Source organism: Blennius ocellaris (genome assembly GCF_963422515.1).
Source record: "Blennius ocellaris genome assembly, chromosome: 3".
In the NCBI taxonomy this organism is placed as follows: domain Eukaryota; kingdom Metazoa; phylum Chordata; class Actinopteri; order Blenniiformes; family Blenniidae; genus Blennius; species Blennius ocellaris.
The window spans coordinates 7051868-7072714 of NC_137652.1; the positions used below are offsets into that span (position 1 = coordinate 7051868).

General features: G+C 42.2%; 1 protein-coding gene across 2 annotated transcripts in view; it reads right to left on the reverse strand.

The window, feature by feature from the left end:
* The window catches only part of fhip1aa (FHF complex subunit HOOK interacting protein 1Aa), a 31320-nt gene extending 11386 nt beyond the window's left edge, over positions 1 to 19934 (reverse strand). Inside the window, exons 1-4 of one of the 2 annotated variants that reach the window (XM_080520267.1) lie at positions 19766 to 19934; positions 8707 to 8767; positions 6161 to 6393; positions 217 to 897 (exon numbers count right to left, since the gene is read on the reverse strand). In XM_080520267.1, coding sequence (XP_080376393.1) covers positions 217 to 897; positions 6161 to 6268 — 789 coding nt within the window. In that variant the 5' untranslated portion in view covers positions 6269 to 6393; positions 8707 to 8767; positions 19766 to 19934. Of the gene's footprint in view, positions 1 to 216; positions 898 to 6160; positions 6394 to 8706; positions 8911 to 19765 lie in introns of both variants that reach the window. The other variant, XM_080520266.1, reaches the window with a different exon arrangement.
* Between the last annotated feature and the right edge of the window lie 913 nt (positions 19935 to 20847).

The following is a 20847-nucleotide window of genomic DNA, read 5'->3' on the forward strand; positions in this document are numbered from 1 at the left end:
AGGCATTATTTACATTGGATTAGTTTGTAGCCGTGCCACAGTCGTATGAATGCTCGACATTTGTAACAAGCAGTGCCAAAAAAATGTCGCCTCGTTCGAGAGTAAACATCAGAATTTATAGATAATGGTCACGATGCTGCTGAATATGTTTGGTTTTTAGGGACGAATTAATTCTTAGAAACAGATTTAACCCTAATATTTTCTGTAGGGACTGACCGGACAGAAGTAGGTGTTCTCGGCGATGTGTTTGGCCACTCGTTGGTTCTCAGCAGACAGCGACATGATGAGCAGCAGGGCGTCTCTGGCTTGCTGGCCCACTGTGCCCTCCCTGTGAATGAAGGGGATGAGCAGGGAGAAGATGAGGAAGTTGGTAGCTCCCTGGTCCTCGCTGGTGTGGAAGAAAAGCTCCAAGATCGACGGGTCCTTGGCGAGGACGCAGCACAGCTGGTTGAGCAGCAGCACCAGCTCGGCCTCGACCGGCGGCGCCGCCGTGCTGGAGCAGGAGGACAGCAGCATCATGAGCGGGCGCAGGATGGGCTTGTGATGCAGCAGCGGCTGGCGAGCCTGGCCCACCAGCATCTCGTACATCTTGAGCTGCTCCAGCTTCATGTCGTCGGTGAACTCTCTGCGCAGGCTCCACACGAACAGGCGCTCCATCACGTTCTCCATCACCACAAACTCCAGGATGGGTCCCATGGCTCCAGCCTGGCCGCTCTCCTCCTCCATGAGCAGGAAGAGCATGTGCTCCACGTAGTTCTGCACCGCGTTGGCCTCATCTCCGGGGATAGAGCCGAAACGATGGCCGCCGCCGGAGCTGCCGCCGAGGTTGATGACAGCTAGGGCGGGTAGCGTGGAGCTGCCGCGCAAGGGGTCGTGTTTTTCTAGGATCTTCACCACCTACGGTTTAAAAAAAGGGAACAGAGTTACATTCGATTAAACTGGGAGTGGGATTGTGTTCATGTGTTGCCTACAAAAAAAAAAAAAAAGTTACTGAAGATGTTTCATCATGCATTATTAATATTTTATTTCATGTTTTAAATATGAAATATAATGGGCTGAATTTATTAAAGTATTTACAACTTTAATAAAAGATGCATTAGGTTTTTTTTTAATGTAACAATAGAAACAAGTGGCATTAGCAGTACTTTAACCAAATAAAAACATTAATAAAGCAATCTTTAGTTTTATGGTTTTTCTGAAAATGTGACACGGTGCTCTCGTTTGTCTTTGAAGCACAACACTTGCACTTTGACATTTTGTGAGCAGACTAGGAGCATTGCAGCTCCGACTCTCTATGGCAAGCCCATTGAACATTTATCCCACATCATTAAAGGGCATGAGACTCGGAGACCTACAGTATACTCTGTGGGTGAGCTTAGTAGATCTGGCCATAACCTCTTAGGGAATACATCACACCAAACAAAGCACTCTGTGAAAAGCACCAGTGGATTCAGATACTTAATAGCGTAAAGTGGACATCCAAAAAGTCTGGAATAGAAGAGAAAAAGAAAAGAGTAGAAGTAGAATTAATATGAAGACTTAAAATGTGAGTTTTAATGGAGTGGCTGTTATGCTCTACTACCAGTGTTATTTACATATTCATTGAGATTAAGATGATTGAGTTCCAAAAAACAGGCCAAATAAAGTGTGATCCATAATTTTACCATTTCCCGCTGGTGAGAATGTGTTTTCCATGCATGTTTACACATCGTTTTTCAACAAGTACAGCCCAGTTGCTCTTCCTCGCAGGTTGACTGTCAACAGAGTTGGCGTGTAAATAGACCGGCAGCACAGTGCAGATAAACTGAGTTTGGTAGCAGAGACTGAAACCGTCCTTTGTGTATGCAGTGCCTCCCTTGTGTGTCCGCTGTGTAGAAACCAGCGTGGCAATAATGGAGCCAGTGTCCCCAGCCTGACGCTGCTGCCATGACAATAACTGGCTGTGTATGAGAGAGCTGGGCATAGCCAATGGAAACAAGACAACCGGGTTTGTAATCCCAGCCTGAGCCTGATGGGGCTTGGCCTAGTGGTCCAAACCTCGGGGATCAGTGCAGCTCGAGAGGCTGGAGGAAGCCAGGTTTGAGTTATGGGTTGGTGTGTTAAAACTGCAATTCTATGCTCAGTAACTTTTTCCATGTATTTTGTAGTTAGATATGTACCTCTGTGCTCTGAAAATGTTCTGTTTCGAATTACCTAACTTGTAAGTTTTATTGATAGTAGGGCAAAACTTTGTGTGTGGAAACAAAAAAAAAAAAAAATATATATATATATATATATATATATACACACATGAATTTTCCCTCCTCGTCATGACTTATTTTTGTTCTTTCGACCACCAATTTTCCCGATGTAGTGGACCCCCACCCCCAGCTGGTCTCAATTCATTCTAGTCATGCTAGAAACTGATTGCTTTTACAAAATCATTAATGCAATGGAAAAGTTGTAGAGCTGCCATGTCTCTCTGGTCTGCTCAGTGGTCTGGAGGAGAAGCCCCTCAATAATCCGGTTTACACTGTATCAATAGTACTGCTGCTGCATCACAGTAAAGCTCTGTTAGTCGCTGCAATAACATCATGTCTATGAGCATCAAATAATTCAGGGTTGTTGTTTTTTTTAAAGAAAAAGAAAAAGGAAACCACAGCAGGCCTGAAAGACAAAAAAAACACTTCATTGTGTGGGGGGGCCTTGATTTTCCTCTACAAACCCATTTATTAATGAATCGAGATGACAAGATATGGTGGCTTTTGATAGAAAAATAATCTTTAAACACTGCAAAAAAAAAAAAAAAAGAAAGGAAAATTGAAGTTGAAGTGTTTCAGTATAAATATGAGATTTCATTGAGCATAAGGAGACTCATGGGGCATAAACTATGAATGAGATGATTCCATAACCGAGAGAGGAAAAAGAAAAAAAACAGAAAACTAAACTGAATTACAGGGACTACAGTTAAATACTGTTGGCAGCAGCCGACAGATCACTTTGCACGTCGCTACAAACACATGGAGCTCTGTGGGGCCTGGAAAACAGCAGATAAGAGGCAGCAAATGAACATAAAACCAAATCGTACAACTGTGACACACACAAGGCTTCTTACACAGGGACCAGGCCAATATTACTTACATCATGTTGCTCTGATTTCAAGGTTTCCCAAACTTAAACCAAAGTTAAGAGCACTCCTTATCAAGCTACAGATTAGCCAAGAGTGGAAATAAGACTCAGCAGGAGTGGGCCTATGCTTCCAATTTGCCCGCAGCGAAACAAGCTTTAATCTGGAAAATAAGGCGTTCCCTCGGTTTTCGCTTAGTAACTGGGGATAGTCAGATCCTTGCATGTTTAATTACAGCCACTTCTGTTTCAACTTGAAGCGGGGAATGTAGCAGACAGATCGCCACAACTTGCTGCAAAGCTCATGATGCATGCGATTATTGTCGGGTTATTGTGTCACCGCTAAAGAATTCTGAGTTGAGGTGGTACAGTGCAGTGAGAGGTACAATGACTTGTATACTGGCGGAGAGAAAGCGGCTGCTGCACATGTACGCAAGCACTTGCATCTAAAGACAAAGGGACATTACGTTGAAGACAGCAATGCATGAATCTTGGCCACATGGGACCCGTGGTTTGACAGAGAAGGGAAAGAGCCTTTTATGTCAAATTGGAACAATCGTGTTTGAACAGGAAGGAGGGCCAGAGAGGCCATTTGTCCACCAACAATGCACACAACTCAATACCCATTTGAGAAAAAAAAAACCAGGTGATCTTATCAACTGTCAACACGGAGATGTAAGGCATGCATATAACAGAAATAGGCTTCAGTCACTCCCTCAGAGTACAACCTCTCCACGGTACGAACATCCACCTCCCAGGCTTCTGATGAAAGCTTTCAAATGACACGTGAAACATCTTCAAAACTGCAAATCCAGCAACCAGTAAGACAGGATTTGTATATACCGTGACCTGGATGACTGACTTCAGAGAAACAAACCCAACTAGATAGTAAATAAATGATGCAATCAAAGGCTACAAACCTTTAAAAAAAAAAATTTTCACACAGCAGAACAGGAGGTATCTAAATCCAGCACCAGGAGCCTGTCAATCATGAGCTTTATCTATTGTAAAAGTCACACAAGACAAGTTAGACTAAACACAAGTAACATCTAGTACATTACTTTACATATGATGAATAACATAATAATATTATCACCAGCTTCCTTCATATAGTGAATTCCATCTAAAATAACCTGCAAATTGAGCTTGAAACATTAAAAATATATTTTTCAAAAACAGCAAATACATCAAATACATTAATACTTCCAAAGTTGAATATATACGTTAAAAAAAAAGCATGCTGTATGTAGTAATGCAAATCGTCAACTTTGAATTCAAAGTGTTTCCACTTGTTGTCTTTCACCTCTGACTCGACTCGTTTTTCTACATGCCTGAGGTAGCTGCCATATTTGATGGTATTCTGCACCCACACTGTTTCCAGTCACCTCTGCACTGCTGCAGGTGAACACAAACCTTTGTGAAAATCATTTTAAACAAACCTGCACTGATGGTGGCAACATTTCCTTAATGACAACAGTTAAACAGTTATTCCGACTCTATAGTTGTGTTTTGTTGTTAAAACTAGACGACAAATCCTGTTTCATTAATAACTGGAGATTCCTGAAAGTGATTATGTATTAAGCCACATAACTTCAAACAAAAATCCACAGTTGGTTCCTAATTCCTAGGTTCACACAGTGTTAATGAAATCCACAGGAATTTTCCTTAATTTAGGCTTCCCAGTGCCCAGCACTATTACTGACATGAGTGTGAATGATGCCAAGTCAACAGCAGACCTCTGGGGAACAAAAAGGAAATACCTCAATTTGGTCTGAGTATCTCTGCTTCTGATAAATCATATTTATAAAAACTATATTTCCCTTTCATTCTGATAAAAGCTACTTCATTAGTGGGACGGACAAAAAGCAAGTTAAACTCACCAGATTAGTTATGACTGTACTTCCTGCATTTTCACAATGAGAGATTTTGTTATTGGCTGTTGGGATTTACTGTGAATGAAAAGGACTGCGGAAAGCCTGCAAGAGGATTTTACTATAAAAAGTCCGATTAGGTTTCATATTAATCCCTGCAGCCGTGGGACCTGCATGGTTTTGTACTACAAGCTCATTTAATTCATTAGAGTCAGATGTGAAATGTCTTTTCATAAATGGAATTTCCATTGAAAACTTCAAAATGGAAGCAACTACTGCTAAAAGTCGTGGGGTTTTAACACGAGTGTATCTTCATCGTTTGTGTGGGAGGAGTCAGGTTAGCAGGACGCCAGGTCCCACAGGGGCGATCAGGGACACATGCAGCTCGCGAGGAGCCAAAAGTCTGAGACGGTCTGCGCCAGGCTGCCAAGATTCCTCTGGCCATGACCACACTGCAGCTTACTGTTGCTGGGACGGCCCGACACTGCAGGTTCTATAGGCAGCTTTCGGGGCAGAAGTTGAGGAAGAATAGGTTTTAAAACTTTTTTTTTTTAATGGACAAACTTGCAAGCAAAGCAATTTTCTTTGATGCAAATTTTGAATCTTGGATATGATGCAAGCGACATTGGTACTTCTAAGCATGGAATGAACTCGCAAATGCTTCCAAAGTGTGGAATATCCCTCCCCCACAAAAAAATGGTAGCACCATATTGTGTGTTCAGAGGAAGCTTTTTCCACCCCATTTGTGAGAATAAATCATGATACAATTACTTATTTAAACACAATTTCTCAAAATACATACAAAATTATTACCGGAGTCATTTACAAGTACAAAGTAACAGACTATACTACATGACTCAGTAGATAACGTATTTGAACTTTAAAGCATTGGCTGACTAGCAGGTGACAACTGACTGAAGAGTTGCACCTTTTTGCCTATGAATCCCAGCAGCCAGGCAACGTGAACAACATGAGAAAGACCAAAGATTACGAGTTTGATTGAAACACAGCATGCGAGACGTGAGAAGTGGGGGCACTTAAAAGTCACTCTTGACTTAAACGTGCTTTAATGGAGGGATTTTCAATCTTTACATCTTATACTCAACAGCACAGCAAATAAGCGACAAGTAATTTCCTACTATCCCTTGAACTTGTGAGACTGGAGGTGTAGTGCTGGTGTTTACCTGAGCCCAGTGGTTCTTGAACACAATCATGCAGGTCTCGGGGTCCACCCCTGTCAGGACCACAGACTGCCCATCTCGATTTCCATTGGCAACCACAGAGGCAATCATGGTGACCAGGTCATGAGTGGCTTAAACCATGTCATAGGCAGGAGGAGGAGGAGGAGGAGGAGGACAATCCTGACTGCTTAGTGAGTGCAACCATAACCACAGCAAGAGGAATAACCACAAGGGACCTGAGGAGTCACAAAAAAAAAAGAAAGCATAAGCATACAGTACGTCATCAAACAGAAGCTCAGGAAACTGCTTCATGAAATAGCAACACAGGCGGAGAGATAGAGCTGGCGAAGACTACAAACTGCTCTCCCTGTTGACCTCTGCATCGGCAGACAGCAGCTATGACCGGCATGCAAGGAGGAGAACAATGAGAGGCGAAGCCTGATGACTCAACAGGCGAGAGACGCAGCATGCTCAACTCGAGAGTTTCCTGTCGCTTTGAGAGCTCTGGACTGAGCTGTCAAGTTACTCTTGGAATACCTCAGACGCCCACGGTAGATTTGTCCAGGCCCCCTGACATCACTCTCATTACACAAACACTTTTTGACAACAGAGAGAGAACAGCAACTGGGCGTGAGCTGCTCCGGCAGAATGTGGCGGACGAGGACGGCGCAGAAGAAACAAGACTGTTGCTTTTCTGTTTGTGTATTTTGGTATGTGGCATTTTTATTTGGGACCGAGACTTGCTATGTTTATAACATTGTTAAGCAAGCGCAGTCTGTGTTGACTGTTTGGAGAAAGAAAAAGTGGGTTGGTTTTTTTTTTTCCCCCAGTCAAAAATAGCCCGAGGACAGCTTTTCACCATCGTTTCAACATTCACTCTGGCAACACGGAAATTTGGAGGACAAACACTTTTTCCTCTGAAACAAACCAATTTGTTTTTTTCCCCTTCAAGTGGAAAGTTTAATTCTGTAAAGGCTTTGTCAAAGACAGATAAGTGTGAAGGACAAATCCAGCTCTCTTGATTTAAACAGTCACATGCCTCCATGATTTCTCCTGGCCCTTCAGAAGAAAGGATGTCAGGATGTGACTGATCTCCTCATGTTTCCTGTTTGCCAACCATTGAATCTACATGTAAAGTACAAGTCATGTCTTCTCACAGAGTCTTCTGCAAACAGAAACACTCAACAAAGCTGGCAGTCCAACACAACCACACAGCTGTGATTTGGCTTACTGGGCGATGATCACAGTCTATATGGCTGCTCCATTTTCAATGCAACTGGCACCATATACTTGACAACTCTTTAAACCAGGTGTCTTTCTTGATGCAATCATGATCAAACAATCATTCAGTGAAGGACATATTATTAATTCAAATATCCAATTCAAAAATTAATTCAAATATAACAGATGTACGTTGGGCTATTTACTCTCGAGTTTATAATTTCTGTGACCCATCAGATTGTTGACAGGTGGAAATAAGGTGCTCAAAAAGGGTTAGACAGTCACGTCACAAATATCAGAAAACAAAAATATAGTGAGCATGTGGTAGGCGGGTAGCAGTTATTCTGTATGAAATAACATGCAGGCACACAGTGGAGGGCTCCTCCTCAAAAACAAGTTATGTGCACTTGAAAAGGATTACATAAGGTCCGATCTGAAGTGTGTGGGAACTGGGTTCAAAATCCAGTTGCATGAAAGGAATTAAAAACATAATGCTACTTGCAATGACTTGCCATGGCGACCCCAATAAAAAGGGAGCCTCCAAATAGACTGAAGAGACGTATACATCCGTGGATCACAACGGAGGCTTGACGCTCATCTTTCTCTGATGTCAAAATTAGATTTCCCAATTTGACATTTCAAAAAAGATGAAAACTAATATCGTATCAGTATAACTATCAGCAAGTACAGTATAACTTGCTGTGTTTTCCTGATTCACAACTCTCTCTTCCTAATTCTGCTATAATTCATTCAATACTTATTCAGACATTTTACTGGAAACCAGAAATGTCAAACTGGAGCAGCTGGTTGATCATTAAGATTCATCGTCTTGATGACGGCAGACAAATATTAAAGCAGTTCCTCCAGCTGCAGTTAAGATATTCCAGTGTGGACCATGTGGCTCATGGAGCCTCCCCACCAGCAACGTCACTGGCGTGGTGACAACCTCCCCAGCAGCCAAACAATGGCGTGACACAGCGCATCAGGCTGACAAGACCAACACAATGACAGCACAAAGTTGAGCACTCTCACTTCACAGAGGCGATATGGACTCTCCTCACGGCGGGGGATCAACTGCTAAACAAGCAGCAGCTGCAGTCCATGATGCACAGCTCCTTAAGCGCCTGCCTCCAAATGTGCCTCTTGGCCAATCGCTGCCCTTCTTTGAGCAACTCTTTGTCCCAGTAACACAGAAACACCATCACCATCCAGAGTTCAGGCGTAACGAGGCACTCAGTCAAAACTTTCACCATCTGCTTCTGGTTAGCAGCGAGCGCCGGCTGGTTCGATTCTTGAGCAGGAATGTAAACGGTTGTGAGGTTTCTTACCTTCCCCGGGCCATCTTTAACAGGGACGTGTCGCTAGGCAGGCAGGAACCTCATTCTTGTCCTGTTGTCAGACAAACGATACAGAGACGTGTCAAAAAGAGGAGCACGACGCCGGTGTCCGTGTGGGAGGCATGGTAGGAAGTGACTGGACATGAGTAAGCTCCTCCGAGCACCACTTGGATGGAGATGGAGAGGAGGAGGCGGCTATAGGGAAAGAGCGAGGGAGGGAAAGTAAGAGTGGGAGGGAGAAAGAAAGAATAAAAAAAAAGAAAGAAAAACGGGCTGAGAGAAAGTCAACAGAAAAAGGAGGCGGTATGAGAAAAATGACAACAATCCTAATATGTATAAAACATGCAGATAAAGCTGTATGTTTCCACAGGAATTCACCTTCATCACATCCTCGTGACTTCTCTCTCTCACAACAGAAGCACAGTGTCCAAACCAATTAGAGCTGTGATGAAACTGGTGTCCAGCTTAGCCGTGAGAGGCCCGGGCCTCACCAACATTACACCCAGCCGGCCTCTCCGGCACCCTCACCATCACTCGTGGGAACCGTGTCACGTGATGCAAGGGCCTCAAAACAACATCTACAAGATCCAAAAGTGGCTGAAACCGCACACGGCTCAAGGTTGACGACTTGGATGGTGAAGCTTCAAAAGTGTGAGTGTCTTGGAGAGCAAGTACATTTACTGAAAGTGGCATAAATAGACAGAGACAGATGGAAAGAGGTGGTGTGTGTGTATGTGTGTGTTTGTATGCGTATGTGTGTTGACTCATCACACAGGCAGGTTTCCTTCATCCAGTGAGTGGGACTCGGCCAAATACAGTCATTTCAAGTTCCACCTCTGACATACGTACAGAGTGAGCTTGGAATATTTTCTACTCATGTTTCTCCTTCGGTCCTAACTTAACTTAATTTTCCGGTCTATGGTCTGACGGCATATTTTAGAAAAAAAGTAATCAGGCTGACAAACAGTCAGCAGCTTGTGATTGCAAGAGTTGAATGACCGTTTGCCTTAACTGAGTAACAACTTCAAAGATAATGGCCCTGTATAATCACACCTATGTCAGTCGAGCATGGAAAAAATTTGGCGTGGCTTTCTTTCTCTCACTTGGATTGGATTTAATTAAATGTGAGTGACTCATCCGAGTCACAAGGTAATATAGTGGCTGATATTAAGAGCACAATCAACATGATACACACACTGGTGAGAAAGAACAAACCACAGTACGCATATTAAGGTGCATCGGGATTGGGATCGCCCCCCTTTTCTCAACTGCTCATCAACACATTCGCACATAATTTTCAACAGTGTTTGACTTCTAATTCAGTTTTGTTTTCCCAAGTAAATGTTGCTCACAATTTCTTGTCAAACGCGCCCTAATTAACATGTCTTTGTTCTTTTGTTTTGCCAATGGTGCAAAGAAATACAGGATTATCTGAAGCTGTTCTCAGACAATAATAGGCTGGCGACAACTTCACTCAAATCTGGTCCTCATCAGCCAAATAGGTCAAATCTGGATCTAACAATTTCATCACACTAAAACTGAGCCTGAATATTTGTGCCTGATGAGACAACTGACCCTCGCCAGACTCTGACAAGTATGTAAGAAACAAAATGAAGCAACGCGTTGTAACCGATTAAAGTACTGAAAGTCATAACCTATTTTATTGTTCTCATTTACGGTACCTGCTGGCACACGGTCACACTGTGGGAGAACCCACAAAGGTATGCTTAAAATAACCTGCCCTATAGTGGAGAAAGAAATGGAACAGCAGAGGAAAGACAAGCTCCTGCAATCGCAACTTCTGTGTGCCAGTCTCGTCACCACACATGCCTGGATCACAGGAGTCTCCCGATTCGATGATACCCATTTACACAATTATGGCAATTTGATGATTACAGATATTTACAGTTTTGAAGTGTCTACAGACCGATACAACAGACAGGGTAGAGCACGTCTGGACTGCAACGGGTGGAGCAGTTGGTTACACACTCAATCTCTGCAGATGGTACATATAAAGGTTATAAAAAAAAAAATGTTGAAGCGATGCCAATAACTCGTCTTCGTCATTAATTTCATTTCTGGCAGTGTGTGGCTGCCGACAATGATTCACCCATATAGATTCCACCTTCTATAGTGCTTTATCCAAAGCAGGGGGCCAATGTTGGTGAGGGCAGAGTACATCCTGTACAAGTCACCAGTAAAGGGTACAAGGTAAACAAAGAGTGTCGGACAATCCCACAAACTCACACCTACGACTGATTTTAAGATAGCACATATACTTTTTGATCCCTCAACAGATACATTTGAATGTCACAGCAGCACATGACAAATATTAATAAAACACGATAATGAATCATAGTTTTGTTTTTGTTTTTTAAACATTGCTACTTAAACATGACTAAACGTGCTCAAGCAAACGTTGAATAAAATAAGAGTTAAAATAAAATGTCAAGCCACACAAGAGCATCTACAGAGTCCATAATTAAAATGCAAATGCATGTTTTTGGACTGTGGGAACAAACCACAGTACCTGAAGAAAACCCACAGATGCACAAGGAGAACATCCAAACTCCACATAAGGCCGCCAAGCAGATATATTCTCAATATGAAATGAGAACACAGTCTACTGGCTACATTGTAGAACACAGTCTACAATGTAGCCAGTTGAAATATATAAAAATTGCCTCAGGTTGCCAATTCTACAATATTATAAATGGAGTTTTTAAAAGAAGTATATACGAAGAAGCATTTTGCAGTTTTACTCTGGAGGAAAATTGTGTTCATTGCTGAAATGTAGTGGCAAAACTGAAATACTAATCTTAAACCAAAGAAACGTGAGAATCACCACTGATTAGTCTTTTTTATGTTATTAATTCCACAGCACTATTACTCAAAGCTGGGCCTGGTTTCTTAAACTTTCTGTGTGCTGTGAATTTCATTTGCTGTTAGAATGCAGCACAGCCTACTGAAAACTCCTGAGCATGGGAGTTGCAGAAGTTCTCCAAAAACTGCCTTATTCTGAACACATAATTGGATAATAATAGTCATTACAAGCAATCTTTGATTGAATAATATCAATATTAATTATATATCATCGTGACCCAGACGGCGGTGGACAATTAAAAGTGTCCCTCATGTTTTTATTCAGTTACTGTGGAATTAGTCAGAAGCAGCAGTCCCAAAGTAAACTTTGAAGAGAAAAATAAAAAAGTTTGGGGACAATCAGTAGATGGGATAACGCCTCAGGCTGCTGGGAACAAACAGAAACCTAAATGGGAAATGCTCCCCTTAAGGGCTTTTGTCATATTTTCTCTGATCTGGTTTCTGGCATTGTCGGCTCTCTTGCATCCCAGAGGGTTTCGTACACAGAGGTGTGGTCCGGACAAATATCTGAGAGACATGACACACTCTCTACTCCCAGTACCGAGCAGTTTTCTTGCGAAACAGGAGTTTTAAAACTTTGAGTCAAGCTCTAAAAGCACATTTTGTCACAAGTGGATTTTTTTCCCCCCCCATAGCTCTGTCCTCTCTGTTGATCCCGAACTAGTTATTTTGACTTGGCCAGAGATGGCGCTCACAGAGGTCAAACTGAAAGTGGCCATGGCAACCTGGTGACAGACAGGCCCATTAAAGTGATAGCTGCTCCTGAAATATTTAAGGCTACAGGTGAGGCCATGGAGGGGCCAGATAGCGGCTGAGCTTGAATGTTTACTTTATAGCCATCGTCATTCTCGCCCAATCAACAGCAGCAGGAAGGAAGAAGCCATTCATTTTCTTATCTGTGTCTGCATTATTACCTTCAGCTGGCTCAGCAGTGACCACCCAGTCTAAGCTTTTATCTCTGGAAGAGCCAAACCACATAGAAGGTCACAATAGGTCACTATTGTCTCAAATATTGGAATAAATCTAATTGAAGTCATAATACCTGCATGTACACTGCGCTGCTAACCTATCATGGGCCCTTTTACTTGCGACACAAGCCAAGCGTGTGCTGAGTAAGGACTGTAACGAGCTTATGAGATAAGGCGCTGTTATGTAAGCAGATAGTTTTTCCATGCTGCAGGTCTGCGGATTTTCACATGCACACGAAGGATAACTGGGTGTTGGCTTTTCTCGTGTCGGCCTTGGAACCGGTTTGAGAAACAAGGCTGCTCCTATGATATCGCCCAGCGAGCACAAGGGATGAGATTCATCAACATGTCTAAACACATAGGCAGGTGCTCGGTTGAGCTTGGAGGGAAGAAGGGGAGGTCGTAAAGAGAGGAGGGTCAATAAGAACAGCAGTCGCAAAAGCCCGAAGGGAGAAATATGCCATCTCGGTACCTCAGCTCTGAATGTGAAGTAGATAATTAGTCAGAAAGGTTGACCAGAGGACATATGACACAAAACACAGACACCAAAGGCTTTCACATTTACATTCATTGTACTTGAAGCAGCATTAGACTCCAGATTGGGACAAATTACGCTGCTGTTGGAGTGCGCAGAAGTCATTGTATGCACAGTCTGGATCTGTAGCGCCTGTTCACCTCCTGAAGAGTAACCTTGAACAAAGCTGCAAAGGACCAATTCAGGTTACAATACAATTTGTTTTTTTCTATATTGATGAAATGACTTAACAACTTTGTGAATAATTAAATCTTGGAAAATCTCCTACAGTACAGGTGGACAATATTTCCATTTTCTCAAAACAACTATTTTCCTCATCAAGCTCTTGTGTCATGACTTGTTGACATAGCTAAAAATGTGTATTCTAATTACATTTTTTGGGGGCCCCAAAACAGACAATCATAGCCCATCAAAGTCTATCAGATCTTTAAGAGTCAGTTTGTACTTAAATGTTCACATCACACTCAATTTGACAGATATTACTATGCAGCAGGGTGAAACAATTTTATACACCAACATCGAAGGTGACAATAGTTCCCATAATGGTTTCAAGAAGAAATCTTTGTAGTTTACATGAAACCACCACCACTAACAATGTTAATCTAAAGACAAGATCATAATGTCTAATACATGATCCAATTTAATGAATTACTGTTATCCAGGGTAGCCATGGGTTTTCTCATAGTATTCCCAAAAATATGAGGGTTTAAAGGTTGACACTAAAGTTGTCCATTTCGCGTGAATGTGAGTTTGTGTGGCTGTTCACCTCTCTGATCACCCTGTTGAGTCTTGCTTTCAGCCAGTTAGCCGAGTGGCTCAAGTTCCCTGTGACGCTGAACGTAACAGATGAATCGATTTATAAATCTTATTTAGATTTTTTTTCCATTCAAAAATTATTAATGTTAAATTCATAAGATGGAGATTAAACTATACAGACAACGATCCTGTAAATATGGGAGAGTTCATGTTCACTGTTATGTTACAATATTTAGCATAAGAGCTTGAAAATACTTGTCTCAAGATACCTTGGTTGGATTTTTCTTTTCATTTCTTTTTTTTTTTTTTTTTACTTCCACATAAACTACAGTGGAAGTAACACTGCCTCAAAGACAGTTGAACCATAACAAGAAGCGCATTCATATGTTTAAATTTTTTTTAAATTATAACCACAATATAATCTAAATCATCACAAAAACTATTTCAATCATTATATTATTGCAACATCTGTGAGGCTCCGTCTGTCACATGACCTGATCTGATTAAATTGACCTCATGCTGACCTTCAGAGCAGCTTGCTCAAATGCTCTTCGTCTGATTTTATTATACAATAGCAGAATATTGCTTTATGAACAGCACTGAACACTGCCAACAATCATGCTGACAGGAAAGAACTGCTGCATTGAAATCATTACACTTGGCCTCCACAACAAAAGAGCAACGACATCAAATCAAAAAGTCACAACGCAGCTTCAGGACATGCGCGTGACCAAAAGAGTTCAATCCAAAGTTGCCATCTTTTATTTTGCATGGTGGAGGAATTGTAAGAGTGAAACAAAGAAGAGGTGGTCAACCAGGTGAAACGAGTCCAGCAGTCCGACTCAGAGGGCTGAGGCCTTATAGAGGAACTCATTCTCCTCTTGGCTGTCTGATCTGAAATCAGCGGAGTTGGGATGCGTGTCTATTGCAGTTGATGTCAACGGATCAAACTGATGCATTCAACTGCCTGTAATTGTACAATCTCAATGCAAATGCCAACCACTACGCACCATCACCACCTCCACCATCTCGTAAAGGACAGACAGGCTGAAGCTGCTTCTGGCAGTATTAAACAAGTCATTCCAAATTTTGAGGAAAGATTCAAACATACCTCCTTTCTTTATCTATGAAAGAGGACATTCTGTTTTCTCTGACCCACACAGGTTAGATTGCTGCATTGTATATATGCAATGTGGGCTGGTGACATCATTTCTACTTTTATGTCAGCATGCAGGGACTTCAGCCTGTTCCCGGACCACAATAGGCCTCTGTCAGTGATAAGGCCATGTTTTGTGTGGGTATATCCTATCTCTGCTCCCGTCGCTTCCTCTCTGGTTCGGTTGCATCAGGTCTCGCTCACTGACACACACACACACAGCCGTGTTTGCATGTGGAATGGAGGAGGGCGGGCAGAAGATATCGCACGTCTCGAAAGTTCAGAGATTGTTTATCAGACAGATGAGAGCTCGCTGCCACACCATATTTCTGTGATTTGTCAAAGGGATAAAAACAAAAGAGGCCTTTCTGATAGGAAATGGCTTCAAGTAACAGCCGCATCTAACTTAAAAACAGAACAACAAGACAACAAGTGAAGCTCACAAACAAATATTTACTCGAGTAATTGCAAAGGTGTTTCCAGGCACATCATTTACGGTAAGAAAACATACAAAGCACATGTGCATACACTGCTAAGCTTTAAGTACAAGTGGTAAATAGTGGCCTGTTCACCTGCACAGTAAGTGTCTCTCTTCGTTTCTAAAACAGACGACACACTGCAGGCACCTCAAACATCCTTACACTTCATTCCTCCAAAATAGATGTGGTTCAACCAGATCTAGTTTCAATGTATTCTCTTCACACCACTGTGAGACACGGGTGAGCAGGGGCAATTCTCCAGAGTGGGGTAGAAGTGAGCTAAAAGACATACCCTTTCCCCCCAAGTTTGCAAACATATCTAAAGATTAGAAAAAGCACCATTATAATTTTTGGAAACAAATTACAGTTCTTCTCTATATGTCCATGGAAAAAAAGATCAATACCTCCCAGATGTAGAATGTGATTCATTTGTCCAGGTAGGACAAATTGAACCTGGTTTTAAAAAAATGTAATTCCACTATGGGTGCCATGGGGCTTTTGTATGCATACCCCGACCAAAATACAAAATAGTGTCCAAGGGGTATTGGCAGAGGTACCTCTTGGACACAAAATAGTGTCCAAGAGGTATTGGCTTATTTGAGGATATTCAATGAGAAAATGAAAATAGAAAAGAGTACGCTTCACTCACAGATTGACATAAAACTCCAAAAATCCGAGCACTTTTAGCAGTTTTAGAAGTTAATTCGCTGCGAGACTCTGCAATGGGGGCTGCACAAGCTTTGCAGGACAGTAAGTTTGATGTTGCGTTCTATTGAATAGGACGTGTTGACGGCCGCTTCCTATGTCAATGCACGGTATAAGATTGCTATAGAAGTACACACAGAGAATTTGAATGCAGTCCAGTATTTTATCCTCTCAGGAATCAGCCAACTACTATTTTGGTGCAGCGCTGGCTTCGCTCGGAACGTCACATCATCGTCTGCTGCTTTTCAATTGGTTGTTAGTAGCTGGAGCCTGTAGAAGCCGTCATACAATCTCATGTCCGTAGCACGTCGGCCACTTTTGGAGCAGCCTAATTTCAAATGCATGAGACACACAGTGTATAGCTGCTTTATGACACAGACAATAATTGAGCGAAGGATTTAAAGTGAAAAACTTTGGTGAAGGTTCAAGCAAATAGCTAAACATTCAACTGCAAAGTCAAACAAGTCAACAGTTTCTTCACATACTGCTTTAATTGAACAAGAATTCCCCCTTTACGTGCCAGGCTGTACAAAACCAATGTGATCCAACACTTCGGTTAAAGCTGCTTTATAAAAGGTTTTTACTTTGAGACATTCTGGGATCCACATTTTTGAGAGAACTGGCATAAGGAAGCGCGTTAGACTTTCTCACTTCCAGATTTACCTAAGCAAAACTTGACCCTTTGGGTCCCTCGGCAATCCCCCTAAGTGTTGACCTGCCGCTCAAACCAGCAAGCTTTCAGTTGGAACCACCACTTGCACAATTACAAGTGGTTCTGAAAATGGAGTGGTATTTTTCACAGGCAGACCACGATTGAATCATATGACTGAAATCACTCTGTTCAAATCACTTTGCCCGTCATTTTAGATTGACCTCGTGCCTATTTCACTACACTGTGATAAAACTCTATTATCTAAGAATCCATTAAAGACAACATTTATGTGTTAATCAGTAAGCTTTAAAGCCATGAATGCGTTTCTCTAGGTTTTCAAACTTTGGACTTAGTGAAACCGACTTCTTCTTCCTGTGAGTCTTCAGCAACTTATCTACAACTAACAGCCATTCTTTTTAAAAGAAACACAGCATCTGTTGCTGACATGCAGAACACGAAGCATGTTAGTCTGTCAACTTGGCAGGGTCAGCGTCAGGCCATGGGGCGAGGAGGGTGGGGTTAATCACAACCATGAGACCAAGCTGAGCCGGCTCCTTCAGGCGAGTTTGGGGGGTAAACACCTGCTGATAGTTGGGACTCTGTCAACTGCTCTGCCAGAAGTGCACACAAACTTGTGTTGCTCATCTTGAAGAAGACATTAAAGGGACACCAACCAACAAGGTGAGGCGAATCACACTTCAGCTCCAGACTGGTGACTTAAAGTTATACATCTAATCATATTATCATGGCACATATTCACACACACAGAGCCCCATACTGCTGCAGCAGAAACAGACATCCTCCAAGAGGCTTTGTGAGATTTGAATCCCGTCTTAACATCACCAGCCGATTAGTTACACATTCTCCTCATTGCTCAGAAAAGGCTCCATACACTTCTTTCTGCATATATGCGATTTTTATTTTCACCCGCTTGTGTTTACGTCAAAAAAAAAAAATCTATGAGTGGTGTTTTGAAACACAGCATGGAACTAATTGTAAACACCAGGAATCACAATGAACACAGTTGTAGAGCCTCACTGTGGTGCCTCAAGTGTTTTGAATAAAGGCAAATAAAGCGGTAAATAAACAACCCTCCATTATTAATATTGAAGTTTTTTTTTTTAAAAGCATTGCAGGAGTACATTTGTAGCTCAGTTCTACGGAGAAATGAGCCGACGGTTGTGTCCAAGACATCCCTCCACTTCTCAGACCACAGCGACCACGTCGGATGATGACATGCCGTCATTTGCGGAGGAAAGTTGTTCTCAAAATAGAGATCAAACAGTTTGGCGGAAAGAGCACAAACCCAGTGTGGCGTTACAGTCACGTGACAACACGGACCCCTCATTACGGGCAGTGTGAAGAGATGCGAGAGTGACCGTAACGGAAAGTGTAGCTAAAGTACAACAAACAAAGAATCTCCATGACAGCCGTGAGCACACAATCTCCTGCAACGCTGACAAATTATGAATTGAAGCTCAACGACTTTCCAGCATGAGCACAAAGACTCAAAGTTAATCCAAAGTCACCTTGAGCCATTCAGAAAACAAACATAGTGGAGAAGAAAAAAAAATTTAAAGACCAACGCTAGTCAATTACAGAGGTCAGATTCAATCAATTAAATAATTTTTCACATGATATTACAATGTAAATCCACTTGCATGAATACCAGGTTGTGGCCCTCTGAAAATAGTTTTAAAAGTATGCCAATGATAACTGAGGAAGGCCATGAGATTCCATGAGCTCTCTGGTCAGAAAACAAAATTGTCAAGGTAAAATTCACAATTCCATTTCAATTCTTGACAAATTTTAATAAAGAATATGATTTTACACTTCTTAAAATATGAAATCCACACAGTCGATTCTTGACTATCTTTCCAGTAATATCCAGATCAAACAACCACAGCCACCAACAAAAGCATCTTTCTAACTGAAAATGACCCTTTACATCAGAGCTGTGGGCCATTGGTCAGGTCACTAAATCTTAATGAGAAACAGTGAATCAGTCATTTAAAGACTGTCTTCAGGATACATGCAATACAACTGCTTATGATAACAAACTCAAAGTGCACAAAAGTAAGACGATGGCCTAAAGAAAACACACGGATAAGTTCCTCGGCGACTTGCCAATACATCAAACTGCTTTCTACTAAGAGAGATCTGTATTTTGAGCAGAACTGGAGTCGATCTAAGGCTGTGCCCTGCGTGGCACTTTAACTTCTCACTTTGGGCCCGAGAGAAAAACTTTTGCCCACCCATGCCGAACATTCTGTTTACATGAGGAGACTGTGACGAGCACTGATTTAGCAGATGGAAGAGGACACCTCTGGAAGATTGACACACACAAGATGACCAGCCATGCAACATTGATGATGTTTGCAGGTAACCGGACACCTGTTGGCGTCAGTGAAATGGTGGACATGCGAACTCACACAGGTGAATCAGGACAACAGAGCTGCACCTGTGTGGCTGGAAAACATCTTTACCAAACAAATATTGTGAAAGCACACGCACATGCGTGTTATTGAGCGGGGACTGGCGTGGTTTCAACACCAAGGACCGCACATTGGGTGGGTCTACTTTGTCTCCAGGAGCGTAATGAGAAACACCGCCGAGCGCTGTTTGGTTGTTCACTTCTCTCAACTTTACAAGATCGCCGTACTTTATTGATTCCTATCCTCGAACGTGACAGCAGAGTTTGTTTTTGTTTTATCCCCCGTGGAAACGTTTGAAGCTTGTCACGCACACCGCACATGTCAATCACAAAGTGAAGAAAACACACCCGGAGCTGCTGCTGCTCCTGCTGCTGGCGCTGACAGGTCACACGTTAACGCACAAGTTTGACTTCACGGCAAAATAACCACGCAGGCGCTGTTTTCCAGACCTCGTTCCTTCTTTATTTCCCTCGTTTCTTACCGTGGATTAGGGACGGATCCTGGACGGGAGCGCACGGCGGCCAGAGGCGATCAGCGGCAGGTTTCCAACCAAACAACAAAAACGCACACGCGCTCCGTGCGTCCTCTCGTGGGTACGCACAACCGTTTCTCCCCCCGACACGGCGACACACCGTCCCGCTAGGGTAAAACCCGACACGGAGGCGCTCAGTGCCACACGTAATGGAGCTACTTGACCCAGTCCGTACGTGGCGCACACACACATACACACATATAGGTGAAACACGGCCACTAATCCAGCGCTTGGAACGCTCCTCCCACTGAGTCGTAATACAGGCGCGCGCCTCCACGCAGACGCTACAGTCTTCAGCAGCAGACACGCGAGGGACGACAAGTAATCAATCAGGTAGTAGATAATAGAGTCTGTATCCAAAGAGGCCAAAACTTTTTTACGCATCAACTTTAAATTTTGTAAAATTCCCCATTCAGGTCGAGTTACATTTGACCTATTGGATAACTTCAGTAAGACAGGCTGACAGATAGGCTGCTGCTGAAATATTATTATTGGGCCTTAGCAGTCAGGAAACACTTAGGCTAAAACCTTTCTTCTGCATTATTTGGTATTTTTTTTAGGCGTCTAAAGGTTTATTGCTGACATTAACTTTGTATAGTTGCACAATACATTTATCTGAGGTTGCCAGTTCTGAATTTTGAGTGGCTGAATAAATGTCAAGAGTACTTGCCCTACCCTGGGGGCAATTTTTTATGCCAGGACTAATTACTTGACTGTCACAACAAGCACAAAACGAAAGAAGAATTAAAATCTGCTTTATATCTTTAGTATTTCCAGTTTTTCTTTCTTTCTTTCTTTCTTTCTTTCTTTCTTTCTTTCTTTCTTTCTTTCTTTCTTTCTTTCTTATCATTTGTCTTGTGAAACAGAAATGTGGAGAAACAATGAAAAAACGTTCAAATAATGTTTCAATTAAAGAAAGGCTCCCAAAAGGGTCTTCAATATTCCTAAGAACATAAAATACAGAGCATACTTTTTTTCTGTAAACAGTTTATTATTCCTATATTTCGAAGTATTAAATTAAATCCATCACG